Raw genomic sequence first — 21,424 nt, 5'->3', positions numbered from 1 at the left:
GTATGGTATTACTAATGGAAATTCTCTGATTTGTATGGAAATAGAAATTCTTTTTTTTCTGTGTGAGGCACCAAACAACAATCAATACTGTATTTCTACATCACATTTAGCATTGTCTTCAGAAATAACAAACCGTTACCATCACTTGCTAAATTAATGAATATAACTCAAGCTTGCTTTGTTCTCATATCCCTGTCTTGATGTGAAACCTAGTGTAAAACATGCTGTACATACTCCTCTGCTGTTCTTATCTCTTCTTCATCCTCTCTCTCACAGGCATATGGCTCACATAACTGGCTCATCACTTCTCTCCCCAATAGACCCTTTTCACAGCAGCCATTTTGACTTGTCAAAGTGTCTTTAATAACATTAACAATGGCACTGTTCCATCAAGCTTCCCAGTAAACGGTGTCAGTGAGAGAGAGCGAACAATCCCTTGAACCGGCTCACCTAAATGGAATTCAGCCACCATGAATGCTATTAATTCTGCTTGTGCTTTACATGCTTAGACAAGTCTGCCATGAAAACGGTCTACTCAGCTGCCTGTGTTGCACCTATGGAGCCAAAATGTCCCTCTTTGTATACTCCAGTTAACCCGTGCTTTGTATTTTGTTTGACCAACATGACTTACTGCATGGAATCTCATATATATTTGTATATATCTCATGTTTTTTCTTCCCCCCTTTATCCTTTACTCTCTCTCTCTCTCTCTCTGTCTCTCTCTCTCTCCTTCTCTCTCTCTCTCCCTCTCTCTCTCTGTATCTCCTCCTCCTGTGTGGCTCAGTCATTGCTTGTCCCAGGCAAAAGTCCCAGTAAATATGGACGTCGAGGCAGTGCCATAGGGATAGGAACAGTAGAAGAGGTTCATGTCTAATTTTAACTACTCTCTATCTACTCCCCTCTCCTCTTTGCTCCCTTTTTGTCTGCATGGTACCATTGCATCATGGCCACACTTTGCTCTGTACATTGTATCACTTTGTAGTATGCATTGTATGTTACAGACAGGAGGTATTGTATAAATAGAATTATCTCAGTCTATTTTAAATCAACAGCAGATAAAGATATTCTCCTCCACATTTTTTCATTAATTGATTTTTGCTATTCCGATCTCTGGGATTTTACATAGACTCTAGAAACCAGTATTAAGTATGAATAGTATTAAGAGATAAGCCCCTCTGTGATATGAGTGTGGCACATCAATTGTAAAAGTCATATTTCAAGCAGCCACCTTTGGCTCCCTACTGGCTAATATTATAGATTTTCTTCTATTCTTGCTTTCCTATCTGCTTTCCTGCGGTATATGTTCGCCGTCTGTAGTCTTATGTGACTATTCTGTATTTTAAATCCAGTGTGCTTGATTCTCTATTTGTTTAAAAATGATAAATATTAATGATTTAATGACTCCCTTACAGAGAAATTATAAAAATAGAATCATCCTCCTGTTCTTTGAAGCAACGATGAATAATAAGGCTTTTTCAAGTTCGTATATTGAGAGCTTTAAAAGGGAGACTGAATGAACAAAGCAGTGGCTGAGAAAGCATATTTAGTGGGAGGCCCTGGAGCCTTTAAATCCATCTTTCATCTCCTGCCTTAGTGTGCTGTGCTCTGGCTGAAAGACTGGCACCGGGGCTTGACATTAAGCTGCTAAGTGCATATTTTAACTTCTCTTTTTCATCATAGTAACAACTCAAAGGGAGCAGTGTTATAATTCAGGCTGATGACTCAGGGTGACATATTATTGAATGAATACAGAAAGATGAAATTTAAATGGTTGAGTCAAAATAACCGTTAACTCTCCTCGGTAATTAATAGATAGATTGATACGCTCATGTAATGAACCTTATATTACTCAAAGATATATAAGGTATTAGAAATATTTTGACACTGAATGTTTTTCCTCTCCCCGTTGCAGTCTTTGATAATCCCAGGGAAAAGCCCGACAAGGAAAAAGTCTGGTCCTTTTAGCTCCAGACGAAGCAGTGCCATCGGTATTGAAAACATTCAAGAAGTGCAGGAGAAGAGGTGAGAAAAAAAAAATCCTGCTACTGTATTTATTTTTGTGTGCAGTGGTGGAAGTATTCACATTTTGAATCAAGTAAAAGTAGCAATACCACAGTGTAAAAATACTCTGTTACAAGTAAAAGTGCTGCCTTCAAAATCTAAAGTAAAAGTACAAAATTATAAGCATCAAAATATACTTAAAATAAGTTAAAGTATTCATTATGCAGAATGGACTATGTTAGAAGAATACATATTATGTTATTGGAAAATAATTATGGATGCATTAAAGTGTTCAACACGTTCATGTTGCAGCTGGTAAAGGTGGAGCTCATTTTAATCTCTTGAGCCTATAATGATACATCATCATCATCATCATTTAGTTAATTTATGATTTTTATCAATTATCTAAACCTGAAGTAACTAAAGCTGTCAGATATACGTACTGGAGTAAAAAGTGTAGCACGTCAGTACTCCACAGTTCTTGACAGTACAGTACAGTTTGCTTGTACCAACACACCATTTTGTATTTTCTACTTCTTCTATCTTTTGGATCTCTAACTAAGGTTCAGAATTTACTAGCTTTTACTTGCTATCAGTGCATGCACATTGTCCATTGTCCAGTTTGCTGTATTTTTTATTTTGTTCCTCATTCAGCAGTAGAGAGAGCTCCCCAAATACCCAGAAGACCCCTGACAGCGGTCACGTCTCTCAAGACCCCAAATCTGACAACTCATCCAATCAGAGCTCTCCTGAGGTGCTCACAACCGCCAAGAACAGGTGTGTATGACAGACAGGTTGCAGCCACATCACATGAATATACTCATCATAAAATCAACGCTTTGTGTAGCTGTACCTCGTTTCGTTTAACCGCTGGGCAACCTTCGGCTGCGACCATATGTTGAATGACTGTGTCCTATACATAAGATAAAATCAGGCGTGGCCGTGCTGGAGAGTGGTTAACCCAGGGTGTAGTTCTTATCTCGGTGGCAGGGCCCCGTCCATCCCTGAGGGTCAAGACCTCTCCCGCTCCTCCTCCAACGCTAGCAGCTTCGCCAGTGTGGTGGAGGAGAATGAGACAGAGGCCACAGAGGATTACGACACAGGCATGGTGAGTGCTGTATTCAGTATGTCTGCCTGTAAGAAAGCAAGACAGGTGACTGTACATTATTGGTTTACCTAATATACACGTGTTTGTTTTTTTTGGCTCTGTCTCTCTTCTGTACACAGGAGTGTCTGTCGTCTGCCGGCACGCCACAAAAGCGAGACTCCTTCACCTACAGCACCTGGCTGGAGGACAGCGTCAGCAGCACCAGTAACACCAGTCGTGGTAACTCCCCAGGTGAGGGGACAGTCGGTGTGAAAGACATTCAGTGTCAAAGGCAGGTCCAGCACACTAAGTGTAGACATGGACAGTCGATACATCAGCTTTGCTATAAATTCTACCTATATAATGTTTTTTATTGACGTTGTCAGAAATGTGTTAATGCAATTCTATGTTTATTACTGAGGTTGTAGTTAAAGCTGCCGTTGCTCTGGACTACATAATACTGAGAGAGGTTTCTACTTTTTGCTCTTCACAATTTATGTTCACAAGTATTAGAACACCTCAGAATATAATGCAGTCTGGCACAACACCACCATTAACTATGACCTCAGTGCTGAAACATATCAACAACTCAATGACAGTAACAAAAAGAAAAGCCCTTAACATTATGAGTATCATAAATGTAGACTTTATGGCATTTTGGCAGTATTCCTGTTCTACCAATGTTATTCAATATCTAAACTCACTCTAGGTTTACAGTTGTAAAGAGGAAAAACGCTGCAGCTTAAATAACCAACTTCACTTTTTGAGCTCCGATACAAGTCCATCAGAATCAGAATTAAAACATGCCACATGGCTCTTCTCTGGTGCACCGTGCATGGTTAACCTTAACAAACATTTTGACATTAAACATTATGAGGGTGTTTCCAGTTTCCTGTTAATACAGTCCTTGGAGCATTCATGTGACCTACAGATCACTCTAAATGCCAAGTTCACAAAACAACATTATCATGATCGTTTTTTAAAAATACGCTTTACATCATATTCATTCTTAGTGGATGCATGATAATATTTTTACACAACTCTGAATGAAAAAAATCAATAATACAACCACCTATTCCAAATATTGACCTGAACCTATCCATGGATAAAAAGGTTGAATATCCATTTTTCATTATAAAGCATCAAATAATGTATTATGTCTCTACCGTACTTGCTGTTTTTCAAAATTGTCATTCCAAGCGCAGTATGCAGTTAATACTTAAGAATAAGCCAAACTCAGCTCAGAGTCTATTTGAAATATACATATGTGACAATCCAATACAATCCTTCAGGGCCCGGTAAACCTGACCGAGGGAAGGGGTCTGACATCCGCATCAAACTGGAACGACCACACGATCATCAGTCCTCATCGGTGAGTCAAACCTCTCCTGCACTGAACTGAAAGCTTCTCAATTATCGGTTCTGCTGTGTTTGTTTTGTTCATTGCTGTTTATGCGTCTGTATGTGCAGAACTGTTAGCTCCACTCACTTGGTTGTGTCCTGGATCTCCATTTTCAGGTTAGACTTTCCTCTGTTTCCCCTCTCATGGTGTCTCAATCCGCAGATTTAAACTATGGACGGATGGATCAGATGTATTGTATACAGTCATATCAAACCAAATCATGCCTATGCTTGTGTACTGTATATGTACTGCATAATACAGTATGTTGTCTGTTTGACTATTTCAATCATAATGCTTGTCAAAATTACTGAGGGATAAACAAGCCAAGACATATAGATGTTTAATTAATATGACAAATGATATGAATAGAGTGCATTCTTAATTTATGTCCAGAGTTTTGACCGGACATCTCTCTTATTCCCAAAGCATTCCCATAAGTCACAATCCCTCTGGGAGATGAGACAAGTGCAGGTGTCCGCCGTGGCCAGTGATGAGAAGGAGAAAGATGAGGAAGACGAGACAGAGGAGAAAACACAGGTGGAGCCTGGCCGGCCTGCTGCTCGGTGAGGGCCAGAGTGCAGCATATCCAGAAACCTGGAGAGCACTGGAGAGGACGACGCACAAAGAGGGGCCAGCTTTTGCACAGTGTTGTTTCCCTCCACCCTTTTCTTTGCCTGTTCACACATCTGTTGCCTAACTGTACGTTTTTTTTTTACCTTTTGTTTCAATGGTGCACATTTGTATCTTGGACTTAAATAGTTTGTTTGTTTGTTTGTAAAGGATATGACTATGGTATAGTTTGTCTTGTTGAAGTCCAGGTCCGCAGGTTATTCAGGGTAATGACGGTGCCATTGAGCTCTATGTATGCGAGAAAAATGTTTTATTGCTACAACATAGAAATGATAATCGCCTGAATGGTTTTACCAAATCAACAAAGGTTTTAGCTCAATATAGACCTCAAACACAACACCAAAACCACAACATCTAATGTGTTATAGAATTGTTCTGTTGGATGCTGTTTAATGTGATCATGATCTGGATAAAATCCAAATAGAAGAACTGTATAGCTACAGCAAAGCAAATGTGTTCTTGCCTTTACCACCAAAATCTCCACAAGATTAGATTTCAAAATGAACACTACAGGTCACAGTGAAGAGAGCACTGTATTGTAGGTAACAAGAAATGGCCTTAAAACATAAAAATGCAATTTCTTTGTCTCTTTAGATTTATTTTAGCTCACTTTTTTGACTCTCACGTTCTGCAGCCAATAATGGGATTGCAGTGTTAGATCAACTGTAAAACTAATATATTCAGAATCCCTTTTAAGCGCACGTTTGTTCAAAAAAACTTGACGGTGCAAGTTATACTCCAGCACTGTCTGTACGGTTTGTATGGATATATCCATCAATGACTGATTCACCTGCTTCGTCTGTCCTGTCTGTTTGTGAGGAGACCAGTCTCTACTTTATGTTCTGACTTGCTCTTTTCCCCTCTAATTTATGTTTTTATTTATTAATTTGGTCCCTTTTGAAGTGGCATTTATGGCATACATCTGTTATACTGTACCTCTATGGTGACTACATTTGGCATCCTGTCATATACTTACACTGTGTGTGTTTCTTTGGAGTAAATTATGATATCGTTGCCATCTGTAAAGCTCTTATGTATTTCAAGGGTCAGATCTCTTTCAGTGCAGTAAATTTGCAATGCAATTAAGCTAAGACAGTGAATATTTATTTGCTTTTAAGGTGAGAAAATAACTCCAAATACAACTACTGATTTTGTAAATAGATATTTGATTGGAGTACATAATGTAAAATATATAGGATATTGATTTAAAATGGGATCAACCAACACGTTGAGATTACTGCCAAGTTTATTGTTGTTTTTATTTCTCGTACCCTTAAATCTAAATATTATTTTGAGAGGGTTTTGTAGACGAAAGCTATTTTAAAAGTAATTCAAACCGTAAAAGGGAAATCTCACAGTACATACTGCTGATCATTTCAGTTGCCTTATCATACAAACTGATGGCATAAGTATAGATAGTGAAGCAAATAGTTAATAGCCAGCAGGATTTACAATGAAATGAATGTTTTGTGGTTGTTGTTTTTATTGTAAATAAACACCCTGAGAACTTTACAATCTATTTTACTCGCACTCTTTTGACCTGCATCACTTCGCTCGATGAAACCCCACTCTTTGGTTTTAACTCACTTTCGTCAGTATCCTGTGTTTTTCTTCACTTCACAAATACAGTATTCTGCATGCCACATGGTGAAAATCCCTGCTGTGAAATTCCAACTAACTGTAGATGTTCCACTTCCCATCGTCTTACTGAAAGCTAAGAGAGAAAGCTCCATGAATAAATGATTTGATGTGGCTGCCCACAAGTATGTAAAACTAGAGCAGTCTAAATGTGGAGGCTTCTGTGGTAACTGTGCCACATGGAAGAAAGAGCCATATTCCATTTTAATGAGTCAAAAGGAAATAAAACTGAATCATGACTGAAATGCTCACAAAACATTGATGGGCCAAAAGGTCATAAAAAGGTTTAGAAATATACAATTTTTACAATGGGAAAACAACACATACTACATTAAAAATCTAGATGAATCGTGTCTTTACTATTATACTAAATCCTAAATACTCTTGGTCTTTCTGTTTTATGCTAATAAGTGCCTGAATATGTGCTAAAACATTCACACTGTGAGTAAAAAAGGTAGGTCTACTAAATGAAGGTCAGATGTCAAGCACAGCTCACACCATTTTAATGTAGGTACAGGTACCACAGATCAGAACTAAAGTTTGGGAATTTTAGAAATATAAAATATGATATATGATCTATTTAAAGCTGCAGTCATTTATGCTGCCCAGCATTAGTGTAAACTCATGGGTATGTCACAACTGTCGTGTCTAAATTAAATGTCCTCTCTATTTTACATAAAACTGCTCACACCACCACCTTTTCTCACCTCGTGTTCATGTGACCCCCGTGTGAGGAACAACACTCCCACATGTAAAATGTTCTGTGTCATTTTTTTACAGTGGTAACATGCAGCCTATGTGGTCTGTTGTCAACCTTGCAGTCATTTTGTGCATTATGACTAAAGAACATCCATTCAGCACAGTATTTACAAAATCCTCTTTAAGCTTAGATGAGTCATCTTCATAAAAGATGACAGAAAATATCAAAACTCAGAAGCTAATAAATTGTAGGCCTCCAATAAGTCATAAAAAGAGCGTAACTCAGTCATGTTTATATGTATTTATATTTATTGTTAATTTGGCTCAAACGTGGAGTTGCATTTCAGTTTGCACACGTTCTCCCAAAGGTTGTCTCTGAGTTATTTATCCTACATTTGTAATTCATCACTGAGCCGTGTTCAGACAAACTGAAGAGTGAGAACCTCTCCTGAATTCCACTAAAGGTCTGTTTCAAACAGTTAATGGTTTATTTGCACCTGCCATTGCTACTAGATTGCTAGTGCCCTCCAGTGGAGTCAATTAAGCTTTCAACTTACCACTGGATGTTGTTACACATATGTCCAAATAGTATCATAAATGATCTAATCTGGTTTACTGTTGGGTTTTATGTTTTTTTCATAAACATAACATAAAAGTAACAAAAATTCCAACAGGGCGAAAACACACAACTTATTCATTATATTTACATGTCCTTATGATTATTATTAATGTTCTTATCACTATTATTGTTATTATTATTATCATTATTGTTATTATTATTATTATTATTATTTAAAAGTTATAATTAAAAGTAAAAAGTAAAAGTAAATTATAATTAAAAGTAAAATACGTTTTCAAAATCCTTCTCAGGAGACTTTATACGGTGGAACCTTTGTCCTCTCTGAGAAACAGGAAACGCATTTTATTTGTGTTGCACAGGGCGGAAGTGGTCTTCTGGAGTCACATTGAAGACGAAAACCCGGTCACTCAATTATTTGGTAACTTAACGCTGTTCTTGAAATAAGTGAATGAATCGTGGTCGTGTTGTCTGGATGTTGGTGGCAGAAACATTATCAGCTGTCACATTATCATGAGTTTGACGTCCATGGCGAAGCTACGTTGCTTGCTAGCATTAGCATCGCCTAGAGTAGCTCTGTATGTATGGAAACCGAGAAATCACTTCAGTTTTGATAATATTGTGTTAGTATTGAATCTTTAATTTTCGCGTAGCAACGTCGGTGCATTTCATAATCTTTTTATATGATTAAGGACTCTGGCTTTGGCCGGTCGCCTAATCCAGACTTTGGACATGTTGGAAGGATTATGTGGCTGCAAATGACAATAATGTTTTAATGTCGTATTTTTTGAGCTTAAAGTAACACTTTAAGTTGCTTGTATTGCCTGGTAATAACCCAACATATATAGATAGATCGACAAGCCACATATATTTGGTTTACAGTGATTAAAAGGCAGAAAAAATCTCTCACATTCTCACGTTTGAGGAGCTGGAGTCAGAGACTATTTGGCATTTTTCTCTGACAAGCTTGACATAAACTATTACTCAGTTGACTAATTAATCAAGAAGCAGTTTCATCACCATTTGAGAGAAGAGCTATAACTAACACACAGTGCTTTTCTCATGCCCACAGGACAAGTGACCGCTCAACTCATTCCTGATGACTTTATTTGGATGATCATTAACAATGTTCACTTCAAAGGTTGTTCTTCGTCTCAGTCTTTTACGCAGAGCATCTTGTAAGTGTGAAAAAATGCCTACCAAGCTATTTCATCTCATTTTAAAACTATACTTCCTGTTCAACTAATGTTACTCAACACAATGTTACTTTTTCCTTAATAACTAGGTGCACTTCAAGGCCATGGAGACATTTTGAATGGAAGTGTGCAACCGATCCTTCCCTCTTCCTGCTCTTCACTAAAAGAGAAACTGAGACTCTACTCGACAGCAGCAGACAACACACCACCTCCTCGATGGGTCCAACTTGAGCCGGAACTGGACGAGGCTCTTGTGCCGCGTAAAATGTCAGTGAGTCCACTGGAGAGCTGGCTCTCCCTGCGCTACTCCCTTCCTCCCTTGCTGGAGTCCACTCTGCCGCAGGAGGACGTTGGGCTGCTGGAAGAGAAGGTGCTTCCGCCCATCTCTGTCCCTGTTTTGAAGGACGGGGAGGGTTCAGTAACACCTCTTCAATGTAAGAATGTTCTGGAGATACGACGGCGGATGATGAACCGGCATAAATACAAGAAGCTGCTCAAACGGACAAAATTTTTGAGGAGGCGGGTGATGGAGGGCAGGAGGAAAAAGAAGCAGGTGAGAGTTTTCTCTTTTTGGAGATTGAAACATTTCTTTCGTCAGTACGACGTGAACCTTATTTTAAAACAGAATCCCTTTTCAGAGTTTTGCTGTTGTTTTTGATAGATATAAATATGATGTGCCATAATTTGATACGACATTATACACTAATGGTAGTATTCACTGTGTTACTCGATACTGATGCTACTGATTGATTGATTGATTATTGGCAACAAAATGTTGAGTTGAATGAAGGTGTTTGGTTTGTTGAATTGTTGTCAGTCTGCCGGATGCCTGATCCGCTCTAATTACGATGTAGTTCTCCAAAACTTAATCTACTCTCCACATTGATGCTACCAGCTGTGTGTGTGTTTCCCCGTGCAGAGACGATTTGAGGAGGATCTGAAGAGGATTTGGAGACGAGCTGGACTGCGGAAGGCTCCAGAAGGATGGACTACACCTAAAATCTTCCTTAAACAGCATGGAAGTAAAAAGGACTGAGAAACAGCGACTTGAGTTTGTGTCACATCCCTCTCACTGGTCGGCCTTGTACACCACACTTCACACACCTGAGTTAAAACAGTCACCCTACTTTCTGTGCTTTGCAGCTTCATTAAAGCCTGTTTCAATGATGAGGACGTATTCCCCGTGTGAATGATTATTTTTAACAAAGCATGCATAATCTAATAAACACCTTCCCTGGTCAAGCCCAAAGCACGGTCTACTGCGGTTTTCTGACTGTCAGGCTGGTGTAGCAGCTTACATCTCTCCTGTTTTGACTGTGGATGGCAGTATCGTGCAAAATCTGAAAAAAGATGCATTCACGCTGGAATTACCAGTGCCAGTGGATAATGAGAAAGAAAAACATGGAAATCTTAGTTGACTATGTAACCATTTTAGAATAAAGTTACCTTGTATAAGAAAACCTTTTATAATAGGCCTTAGATTAAGATAACTTAATTTGAAGACCTGATTCCAAAAACCTGACTTTCTAATATCAAAAAAGAAAACGAGGAAGGAGCATCAGTAATCCCTCCTTTATGTGGAGTTCAATGTATAAAAAGTCATTTGGTTCCTATCCACCCATTTTCATTTCTGTGTTTAGAAGTCTGATGCGTGCTTTGGGTTTTGGTTCGGTTGCTTGTGGTTCCAGTATTGGTGTATAATTGGTGTCATTTTCGGATTGACTCCTATCTTGAATTTTGCAGTCCTATTCCTTTGTGTACATTTGGAGGATCGTAACTTTAAAGCATTTTTACCTTTGGTGCATTGACATAGTTTTCTCCCGAACCTCTCAGCTTTTATTACGCTTTTACAACATGTTTTCTTGAGGACCGCAGCTGCCAAAGCGCAGCAGTGTTGGATTTCATCCGCGGGTGGAGGCGGAGCGTGTCTCTGCTCCAGACTGCAGGAATACAACAAACTACATCTGAGCTGCTGCTGCTCCGTGAACTTGAAGCTTTCTTTTGTTTTACCAATTGATGCGCCCTTCACCTCCGTCAGGCTTTTCCCTCCGCTGAGGCTCTGTGAAAGAGATGCACCTCGACATGACTCTCCTCCGAAGTAAGTCTCCCTGTTGTCTTGCTCCTTAGAGAGAAAACTAACTTGAAGAAAATGTCTTTGTGCTATAATTGGATCCAGGTTAGAATTAGCCGTCGGGAACAAAAGTCAGAAAGTTCTCAGGTCTGCTCTGCTGCTCAGTTAATATCCTTTTTATTTCTTTTTAAAGAGGGATTGTTGAAAATGCCTTTTCAATGTAAGCAATAACACTGATACAACAGCTAGTCTAGTCTAACTAGTCTTAGCCGCGGGACATTTTTGAAAACTTATTTTACGTTTTTATAGGTTATTAATTTATTTGTTTATTTATTGTTAACGCAAGAACAAATCCACATTATGATCTTGTTAAAGTAGTTTTAGGTTTACTACTTTTAAAACCCAGAATTCTTCATTTTGAGTTGTGTATTTATTTATTTTTTTTAGGTTAACTATTGTTCACCTAACAGATCACATAATGTATTAACATACATAATGTAAAATGATTCATATCAATAAGACAGTTACATATCTCATCTTAAACTATATCCCCTGTGTTATCCACTTGTGTCTCTGGTGTTACTTAAGAGAGGTAAAGGGTTTCTTTCTCTTTTTCTCTTCTATCAACAACCTTTATTTTGAAACATTCTGAGATCTGAAAATGAAATGGATCGAGAAATGAAGCTTCATGGGCTTAAAAGTGAAACGGAGCATTGCACATGCAGTAAAGCTGCATGGCTTAGACTAGCCTCGGCCTGTTGATGTATGTGGGATTTTTTTATGGCTTCAGCCCAATGTGTTTCTAGTTAACTGCGGTCTGAGTAGAGGAGTCAGCACAATCCTGCAGCCAGTCATTATATGTGTCAGTAATGAGTGTTTCACTACGAGTGGGCTGCTTTGAGTCCGGACGACCTGGAGGAGAGGGATTACCTCTCCAACCATGGTTATGATTGGCTCTGTCTTAATTAAGGGCTACAGCAACAGGGCCTGGAAAAGATTAGAATTGCTGTTTTGAACAAAATAACCTCATAAACATTTTGCTGCTCATTCAAGGCAGAAAACAAGGTCGCAAAAAGATTGTTGAGCCCACTTTGCTCAGCCAAAAAGGGTTTTTTTGTAAAGAGGAAAGGCTGCCCACACACTGAGATCATGCTCAGTATCAATATATTTTTATTTAATTGCTTTTAGTGTCATGACATTTGGCATTATCCGATATACTTAAAAGATGTGCACTCAAATTGAGCTTTTTATCACTCACATACAGAAAAATATGTACATTGACCTTAATAGGCTTTACATAATATATAATGGTACAGTATATATTTATGAAGACCAGTTTTGCATATTATATGCAAATCAACATGACCAGAAATATGAGAAAATCCAGGCTGACATTTAATGTACACCTGAGTGTTTCCACAGGAGACTCAAAAGGCTCCTCAGACCTCTGAATGTATCTTTGTATGTTTAGCTGAGTCTGCAGCCGGGCAGATGTGTTTGATTTATTCTCAACCTGTGACAGGGCTGTGAGTAAACTTCACACACCCACAACATCCTCGAATCACAGACGTTATGCTGAATAAACGCGTGATTTACGTATGAGGTGAATGTATGAGATCTTGTTTTGATTGTTTTACCTTAGGGATGGCGTTCAGTTAAGCGATTCTCCGTGTGACTCCAGAGGTTGCAAATGACAATAGTGATTTCGCAGGTCATTTGGTAAATGCCTGTTATTATAGCTAGTGACTCAATAGCACATTGTTAAGTCTTTAGTGATAAACCAGCCTCCTGAGTCATGGGCCTGTGTGTGTCTGGAGGAGAGATGAGAGAAAATTACAGGGGCTGGGCCACTTTGTTTTATTAAAGTTTATACCCTTCAATAGAAAACCCACCAAAGTTTTCCAGCATGAGGCCGCCTCTCCGATGCCAGTGTGTGTGTGGGAATAATTTTCTCTCAGCTTGAATTATTGTATTATTAAATTCTGGTGCATAAGTATGAAATCCCCTTCATAAAAGCACAGTAGCGGCTCTCCAGTGAACTATAGTTTCGATGAGCCACGATGAGCAAAACACCTGGATGGAGAAGGCCCTTTAAGTCCCTGTAACTTGTATCAAACAGATTTAGATTTTTGCTTTAAGACAGATGTGGCAGATGTGTTCAGATCTTTATCTTTAAGTAGAATAACCATTATTGCATTATACTCCTCCACGTGACATTTCACTTAATATAATATCAGCATTATTATCAAAATTCACTCAAAGTATCAACAATAAAAATACTCATAATTTTTAAATAGTTACCTGTGAGTGTTATTATATGTATTACTGAGACTGAGAATTGCCATTTTGCTGTTGTAGTCATTTGAGGTGGAGCTAATTTAGCAACTTTATATACTGTTCTGTCAATTACTTTACAACAGTGCGCCATATTTTGGAAGCTTATCATATGTTTTATAAGTAAAACCTTGATAACAATAATAGCTGTCAAATAAATTTAGTGAAATAATAAGTAAAATATTATCATCTGAATTATACCAGATACACAAGTCAAGTCAAGAAATTCAAATTTAGAGGAACAATACTGTATAAATGTACTTCCTCACATTCCATGCCTTTATAATACTATATATAGTGTTATACAGCAGTTATCAGTCTCATTCAGATTTAAAACTTCCCTTCCTGCCTTGTATAGAAATCTATTGATGCACTACAGACTGTACAGAATTCAGCTGCCAGGCTTGATCAGCAGCTGTGACCACATGTTTTGGCCTCCCCACACTTTCTCCCAGTGGAGAATTTAATTTCAAGATTTTAAGATCTTACTGATAACTTGTAAGGCAAACCTGTGCGTGGTTCCGGATGCCGGGCATAAAACAAGAGGATACAGACAGTGCAGCACTCTGACTGACCTGCCTGAGGAAATCAGGTTTGCTGAGTCTTCAATATCTTCTCTAATTAAAGCATAGTTTTTTTTAACTTGATCTTTTAATTCTTTTTGTGTTACGTAACTCAAATTGGCTTTATAATTTTTTTTCCATCATAAAATCTAATTATCTTATAATTTATTGACTTTAATGTGCTCCCATGTGTAAAGCATTTTGTAACTTGTGTTTTAAAGTGCTAATCAGTCCTGGCATTTTCAGGTCTGTAATATCGGTGCATTAAAAATAATCCACTGGTTATTAGTGTATTTTTGATCTATTAAATGTATCCATACATACAGTACATTAAAATAAGTTAATAAGTATAGTTCACGGCAGCCATTACCAGTACAGTAAAAACACACAGGTGTTTGGTTTTGACACCAAGAAGTGTGACTGAAGTGAGCTGAATTAAAGCCTGGCTCTTCGTCCCCTCAGGATCATGGCCTTGCAACAAGCCAGCAGCCACCAGGATGAATAGAGGCTCTGTATGCTTTGGCTGAACGCGTCTCCACTGGTCCTTCAGTAAACAAACGACAAAATAGCACTGTGGGAAAAATGCATTAGAAATAGCAAATGTGCTCAAGGAAAATGTGCTCTCTCTGGATGAGAAAACAGCAAAATATATTTCTAGAGAACATTGTTTACATCTGTTTTTCTTTTTTTTTTTTCTTTTGCATTCTCGTGTGAGAATTCAGTTTTCCTCTGTTATAAACAGTCCTCTCACAGAACCCTCCTCTGCTCCAACACTATAATCTTTCACTGCTGAGTCAGTCCAGGTCAAATCTAAACTCTCAGGCCACTACATTTCTTATTTCTTATTGTTTCTCAAGACTTAATGATCAGGCTGATAAGATACAACTCTAATCATTCATATATGCTTTTTTTCTGTTTCAGTTCTTGCTGTGCTCCTCCTGCCAGGAGGTAAGACAATTTTGTTTCTCTATGCACTCACTAAGTGAAGGTTGAATGTATAGTAGCTCATGTTTGATGCTTCTCTTTCTGTCATTGTTGCACTGATCTTTTGAGCTGCTCCTCTTCATTTATTTGTGTCAGTGTGGGGTCAGAGCGGCAGCAGCAGCAAGATGGGTGTGGTGGTGGAGACCAAGAACATCACCCTCCCTGCGGGGTCTAAGGCCGTTCTGCCCTGCCACAGCCCTCGCATGGTGTGGACCCAGGACAGACTTAAGGACCGTCAGAGGGTGGTGCACTGGGACTTGGTCCGCAGCAGCCCAGAATATTCTGTGGAGCGAGTCCTGGACATGTCCCCGGGAGCCCGTCAGAGGGTCTACAATGGCTTCAATAAGGGTCGCATTTCCGTTCCAGACTCTGCTTTCAAAGACGGCAACTTCTCCCTCATCATCAACAGTGAGACTCCCCCGTATTTCCCAGGAGCACCATGAAGATTGCACTCCTTCATTTATAATTTCATTCTAATGTTGTTTGGATGCTTATTTTTTCAGATGTGGTCGCAACTGATAGAGGAGTTTATACTTGTAATCTGCACCATCACTACTGCCAGATTCACCAGTCCATTGAAATTCAGCTCAATGTCACTAAATCATGTGAGCCCTCCTAATCACACAGCCTAATATTATTCCATGATGCATGAAACAAATTGAATAGTAATGTAATAATTATGTTTCCAGCTCGGAAAGAGAAGCGTTACTGGGATGGAGAGAAGACTGTGTTCGTGGTCTTGTTGGGCAGCTCAGTGGTATTGCCCTGCGTGAACCGACGCTCCCTGTGGAGGGAGGGCCTCCAGGAGGACCAGCAGCAGGTGGCTCATTGGGACTTCCAGCCTCCTGGAGTGCGCCCAGATAGGGCTGACCGCCTGGTGGACCTCTATGCCTCTGGAGAGCGCCGGAATTATGGACCGCTCTTCGCCCAGAGCAAGATGAGTGTTGCGGAGGATGCTTTCACTTTAGGGGACTTCTCACTGTCCATTTCTGACTTGAAGCCTGTTGACAAAGGCCTCTACTCCTGCCACCTGCATCACCACTACTGTGGTCTGCATGAGAGACGCATCTTCAGGCTCACTGTGGGACCTCCACTTCCATCTGCCCCCACTGCAGCACCCAAAACTTTCCACATCGACCTGCCAGAGCCAAGTAAGCCTCTCCAAATTAAACACAACAAAAGAAACATCACTAGGACTTTTGTTTTTCCAGACACTAGTAATGTTAAATGTTTTTCCCCATATGGTCTTTCGGCCGAATTTTGTATAAAGTGACAAGACAGCCCCTGGGTTTTTTTTGTTATATTTATAGACATAGTTGGTCAGTTAAATCAGTTCCTCTTCTTGCCAATCCTCCCCTCAGACCTCTCTGTTTTTGTGTTTGAGTTGAAGAGGGAGGGAGGAGGTCGAAGGAATGTAGGAGCTAGTTGAGGAGGAAAGAAAGAGGGGTGGAAAGAAAGAAAGAAATCTCCCTGTTAGTTGCTGACTGTGAATTCAGAATTGCAAGCTGAAAAGTGGGATTGGAGCCTATTTGCAGTCCTGGCTTGAGAAGCTGTCTACAGTAAACAGCTTTAAATTGGTTGTAACGGAAGTGGTCTCATTTTCCTTGCCGACTTTTTTTTTTTTTTCGTTTACAGCCTTTTCGTTCACAGCTGGAGACATTTTAACTGCGCTGAGCTGAGGAGTAAGATCCATCAGCCAGTAATTTGGGGAGTGGAGAGTCATATCTCATGTTTTTTCCTCCATTTGACCCCATTTTCCAAAAGTCTCAACCACGTGTCTAGACTAGCTACACAGTATCTCAAGTTTTGTTTATGCTTCTTTTCTCCCATTCTGCTCTGTCTCTCCGCTGATGTGTATCAGCCTCTGGTAGAGGCTGGGTAACAGGAAGTCTGATACATCTGTTCAACATCTGGGCCAGCTGTGACATGAAAGAGCAAAGTAAGGGGAGGGGGTGAAAGTATGTGTTAGACTGTAGATCCTCCTGCCCTTTAAAGAAATGACAGCCCATTTACAAGCTCCATAAGGATGTTGTGAAGAAATGCACACGTGGATACAGTACATGGCATCTTGCCTGTGTCCTCCGAGTAAAACTTCTCTATGCACCGCTGGCCCTGTCTGTTAGACTAAAACCTCATTGTTTGTGGCCACACAGGCACCCGCAATTATCTGACATTACAAATGTCATGGGAGCTTTTTACTTCAATGCTGTAATCATTTATGGCAGGAACAAAAAGGACATTATTTCTTTTAATCACGAACGGGGCGTTTTGTTAGCTGTCAGCAATGTAACAGAAATCTCTATCTTTGAAAATGAAGATGCTTTCCTTCAGTTCACTGACTTGCAAATGATGTGTGTCCCGCTGGAACAATAACACAGTGTAACCTCAGCGCAGCATATGTGAAATACCCGTTAACACGTCCACTCTTGTCAGATGTGTCAAGAAAATGGAAATGGGCTACAGCTGGGACATGGCTGCAGCTCTGGTTGTGACAGTCAAGCTCTGGAGATAATGACCTTGGGCATGTCTTTGCAGTTTCATGCATATTAGGAACATTAAACAATGGCAGGTGATAATTGCCAGCTAAGCTTCGACTTCGGAGGTGGACGATTAATTTAGAAATAAATGTAGTAGTTTTTTTTTCATGATTGGATGGTTTTGAAAGCTTGATCAGAGATGGCACATTGCATATTTTTCTCATTAGGCCCTCAGTGGTGCCTGGTTTTACAAGTGTCCAACTTAGCTGCTTTAATGTGAGACCACAGAGTAATGCTACATTCAAGAGAAATATTCAAGAGGAAAAGATTTAATGTTTCTCATGATCCTTTTTTCAGTGATCAGACTGCATTCAAATTTAGGGATAAAATAATTATTTTTCCCCTTCAGTAGTTGTTTAACCTTGCATTAAAGAGTTATTCTGCAGCAGTAGCTGTGGTGCATTATGCTGTATTGTACTGTTTATAAGAGACACTATAAACAACAAAAAGGAAAATACTTACTGAGCGTGGAGCTGTAGGACTATTACAGCTCCACGCTCAGTAAGTATTTTCCGTGCTTGTCATTTCTAATAATTACTGTCAGCTGTTTAGAAAGTGTATACAAACAGTTCAGGTCAATGTGAGACTGGGAGCTGCCTGCATGTCAGACTGTCAGACTGTCGAGTTCACCGACGAGCTCTGATGAAGGTGTCACAGATTTATTTTCCATGCATGCGGAAAAGTAGACTTCTGTGCTTGTGAGAAGACGCAAAAAGGCCTAAATGGAAAACCAATACAGACACGCAGACAGACCACATAACAGAATTCGTCTCTCTTTCCTCACACTTCTCCTCCTCTTTTCTGGTCAGCCTGTGTTTTTCTGTGGAGGAGAAAAAAAAAACAACTGCATGACATCAGGTCTGGAAGTCATTACTGCCAAACAGCATTTTGACATTTAACTCCTGCTCTCTCTCTCTCTCTCTCTCTCTCTCTCTCTCTCTCTCTCTCTCTCTCTCTCTCTCTCTCTCTCTCTCTCTCTCTCTCTCTCTCTCTGTCTCTGGCATTTGGAAACAAATGAAAAAGAAGAAACCTCTGGGGAAATAAAAACTTTAAGTTATGTAGAAATATATTTAAGTTTGATCCTTGTTTATTGCCATTACGTTAATCCAATGTAAACATCCAATATATATAACAGATGGAATATGGCAATAAATCCTCTGCTGTGTGTTCCATTGTTGTTTTATTTGAACACACTTTGATCCACCATGTAACTATTTAATATTTCTCATACAAGTTCTGTCTGTGAGTGAGAAAATGTAGTGATTTATTATTTATTGGAGACATTTGATTTTATTTAGATATATCTATATATTATATTATTATTTTTTGTTCCGCCTGTAGGGACTGAAGAGGTGGAGCGTCCACGTGTGGTGAATGTCATCCTCCCTGAGCAGCGGAGTTATTTCGTGCAGCATTTGGGCTACTTCCTGGCTACTTTCTTACTGCTGGCGTTCATCGTTGTCGCTGTCATTGTGTTGACTCGACGACGCAAAAAGAGAGGTATTGTATCTGTGTATTCAACCCATAAACCCTCTCCTTGTTCTTGGCTTGTATCCGTATAGTATATTCACAGAGAGCACGCTGGAAGGGAGATTGTGTGTTAAATCTTGTTGTTTTTTTTTTTCCAGGCCTGGAGTATGAGCTGCGTAGAACTGATCGGTAAGAAATTACAGCACCATTCATTATGTACCTTTTTTTTTTTAAACAGAATCCAATAATTGTAAACAGGAGAATAATTTCTTTGCAGGGGAAATGGGATCAGTGGAGGTGAAATGTCAGTAGACTGCACAGAGCTGAAGGCCTGTAACCAAGAACCACTGAATTCAGGTAGCTAAGCCTCAACCGCACACATGCACTTAACACATTTGCGTACCTAAACAAAAAGATATACTTTGCTTTGTCATAACCTGTGTCAACTATAATCCACAGACTACAAAAACAACCTACTGAAAGAGAGAGATATGGCCAAAGACTGCAATACGGGTGAGTAGACATTGTGCAGCAATGTATTTCAGAAACTAAACCTCCAACAGTAACATTCTCACAGTTGGAGATAAGAAACATTACATTTCATTGATATGATGTGCCCCCCCCCCCCCCTCCCACCTTCTTACTCAGACTTTGATGGGAAGCTGTGGAAGTGAGTGCGATATTCTGAGATGCTGCTGGCAGGTCCAGGGCAAACACCGGAAGAGTAAAGGACCATGGAGAGAAAGATAGAAGAAAGGGGAAACCCAGGAGAGGACAGGAGGAATGCTCCCTCTGCTGTAACTCTAGCACACTCAGCTTGTTCATTAAAAGCAACAGTCTTTTTTTTTTTTTTTACATGATATTTTTTATATAACTTGCATTTTCACCAGCTCTTATAACAACACGGTTTAACATATATTTGATCCTTACTCTTTGCATTCATTGGTTGGTTTATGCTGAATATCAGTATATTGTTATTATTATTTCTAAAACAAAAATGCATGCCATTTATTAAAGTATGTTTATGTGTACTTTGCATAGAGCTGCAAGCTCACAGCTCTTTTCCATTCTTGAAATTTGATAATTTTCTTTTTTGGACATATTCTGCTGTACTGTAATTTGTAATGGTGTTTCATCATGTTTCAATGGTGGGTTTACTGTATGCAGACAGTTTCAGACAGTGTTTGGAAACAGGTGCCACACATTCCTAGCCATAAATACTAAGACATTTCAAACAGATCATGGTACTTTCTACAAAACTCTGCTGTGCTGCCAAAATGAATTTTTTTATCTGTTCAAGAGTGGCAGACTTAAACTAAATAATATGTTTTCCCAAATAGATATAAATTGTACAATATCCTCTGTTCATTAATAACTTATCAGGTGAAAATTAATGGAATTGTAGGATCACAGACTAAAGGCTCAGTGTACTGAAACTCAGGAAAAAAAACATTTTTTTTTAACCATTTATTTGTTTTTTAATGGGCTGTGCAGTACTTGTTTGCATCAAGCACGTACCCTGGTCTGCAAAACACTGAATTTTCATGACTAAATCTGCTGGTCAATGATACAGTATGTTTTAAACTGTGTGGCTATAGCTTTATGAGGTTTTCTGCGGGAAGAAGAGCGTCTGTTATGTCAGTAATGCTAAATCACTCACTTTAATCCTAAACTCTGTTTTCTCTTTTTTCTCTTAACCTCTGTCTTGCTCACCTGCACACACACTCTAATGCTGGTCTCTTCTAAGAAAAGATTTCTTCTATTAAAGCTTCACAACAGTGGCCACAGACTCATTAATCACTATTTGTTCTGGGGGGCTCCACAGACATTAACCCACATATTTGGTATTTGGCTGAAGAGGGGAAATGATATGAACTTGATTATGTATCAGTTGCCTCCTTCCTGAAATCTGAGGAACATGAGCGAAGGAACATAAGGTAAGTAAATAATCAACCATTGTTTTAAATAGCAGAGAGAGGAGTGAGACATTAACATGGTGCTCTCAGTCTAATAAAGGCCTAGTTTGTGTAACATTGTAACCAGCTGTTTAGAACAAGGCTTCACCTATTTTAGCTCCTGGGGGGGATCACTCACATCCAGCGCTAATAAAGCAGTTACGATGATAAGATTAATGCCAAACTATTATTACTGTAATTTTTTAATGATAGTTAGAAACATTACACATCAAGATTTCAATTTCAGGATTTTTCCCCCTTTATTTTATGGGTGTATTCT

General features: G+C 39.2%; 3 protein-coding genes across 5 annotated transcripts in view; all 3 read left to right on the top strand.

Moving 5' to 3' along the window:
- LOC139209491 (rap1 GTPase-activating protein 1-like) overlaps window positions 1–6,626 on the top strand; it is a 49,000-nt gene extending 42,374 nt beyond the window's left edge. For 2 of the 3 annotated variants that reach the window (XM_070839217.1, XM_070839215.1), the window contains 8 exons: window positions 785–862; window positions 1,913–2,022; window positions 2,656–2,778; window positions 2,974–3,109; window positions 3,229–3,340; window positions 4,381–4,460; window positions 4,559–4,606; window positions 4,917–6,626. In XM_070839217.1, coding sequence (XP_070695318.1) covers window positions 785–862; window positions 1,913–2,022; window positions 2,656–2,778; window positions 2,974–3,109; window positions 3,229–3,340; window positions 4,381–4,460; window positions 4,559–4,567 — 648 coding nt within the window. In that variant the 3' untranslated portion in view covers window positions 4,568–4,606; window positions 4,917–6,626. The remainder of the gene's footprint in view (window positions 1–784; window positions 863–1,912; window positions 2,023–2,655; window positions 2,779–2,973; window positions 3,110–3,228; window positions 3,341–4,380; window positions 4,461–4,558; window positions 4,607–4,916) is intronic. The other variant, XM_070839216.1, reaches the window with a different exon arrangement.
- Window positions 6,627–8,393: 1,767 nt separating this feature from the next.
- Window positions 8,394–10,400, top strand: aurkaip1 (aurora kinase A interacting protein 1). The gene is made up of 4 exons (XM_070840001.1): window positions 8,394–8,455; window positions 9,107–9,212; window positions 9,320–9,783; window positions 10,150–10,400. Exons 2-4 carry the CDS (start codon window positions 9,161–9,163, stop codon window positions 10,264–10,266), a joined length of 633 nt encoding a protein of 210 aa, XP_070696102.1. The 5' UTR covers window positions 8,394–8,455; window positions 9,107–9,160; the 3' UTR covers window positions 10,267–10,400.
- Window positions 10,401–11,238: 838 nt separating this feature from the next.
- LOC139209844 (matrix remodeling-associated protein 8-like) lies at window positions 11,239–20,970 on the top strand. The gene is made up of 10 exons (XM_070839715.1): window positions 11,239–11,328; window positions 15,120–15,146; window positions 15,279–15,590; window positions 15,686–15,787; window positions 15,872–16,333; window positions 19,061–19,219; window positions 19,348–19,378; window positions 19,467–19,546; window positions 19,649–19,702; window positions 19,838–20,970. The coding sequence occupies exons 1-10, from the start codon at window positions 11,301–11,303 to the stop codon at window positions 19,861–19,863; spliced, it is 1,281 nt and encodes a 426-aa protein (XP_070695816.1). The 5' UTR covers window positions 11,239–11,300; the 3' UTR covers window positions 19,864–20,970.
- Window positions 20,971–21,424: the final 454 nt, after the last annotated feature.

This window comes from Pempheris klunzingeri, chromosome 11, assembly GCF_042242105.1.
Source record: "Pempheris klunzingeri isolate RE-2024b chromosome 11, fPemKlu1.hap1, whole genome shotgun sequence".
Classification (NCBI taxonomy): Eukaryota; Metazoa; Chordata; class Actinopteri; order Acropomatiformes; family Pempheridae; genus Pempheris; species Pempheris klunzingeri.
The sequence above is the reverse complement of the archived record's forward strand: the minus strand, read 5'-3'. Positions and strand labels throughout refer to the sequence as shown.

Bases quoted from the DNA above. Each gene is read 5' to 3' on its own strand.
- aurkaip1 (XM_070840001.1), top strand. From the start codon at position 9,161: ATGTTCACTTCAAAGGTTGTTCTTCGTCTCAGTCTTTTACGCAGAGCA. The intron at 9,213-9,319 runs GTAAGTGTGAAA...CTTAATAACTAG, and splicing joins TCTTTTACGCAGAGCATCTT to GTGCACTTCAAGGCCATGGA. The intron at 9,784-10,149 runs GTGAGAGTTTTC...TTCCCCGTGCAG, and splicing joins GCAGGAGGAAAAAGAAGCAG to AGACGATTTGAGGAGGATCT.
- LOC139209844 (XM_070839715.1), top strand. From the start codon at position 11,301: ATGCACCTCGACATGACTCTCCTCCGAA. The intron at 19,379-19,466 runs GTAAGAAATTAC...ATTTCTTTGCAG, and splicing joins GAGCTGCGTAGAACTGATCG to GGGAAATGGGATCAGTGGAG. The intron at 19,703-19,837 runs GTGAGTAGACAT...CTTCTTACTCAG, and splicing joins GGCCAAAGACTGCAATACGG to ACTTTGATGGGAAGCTGTGG.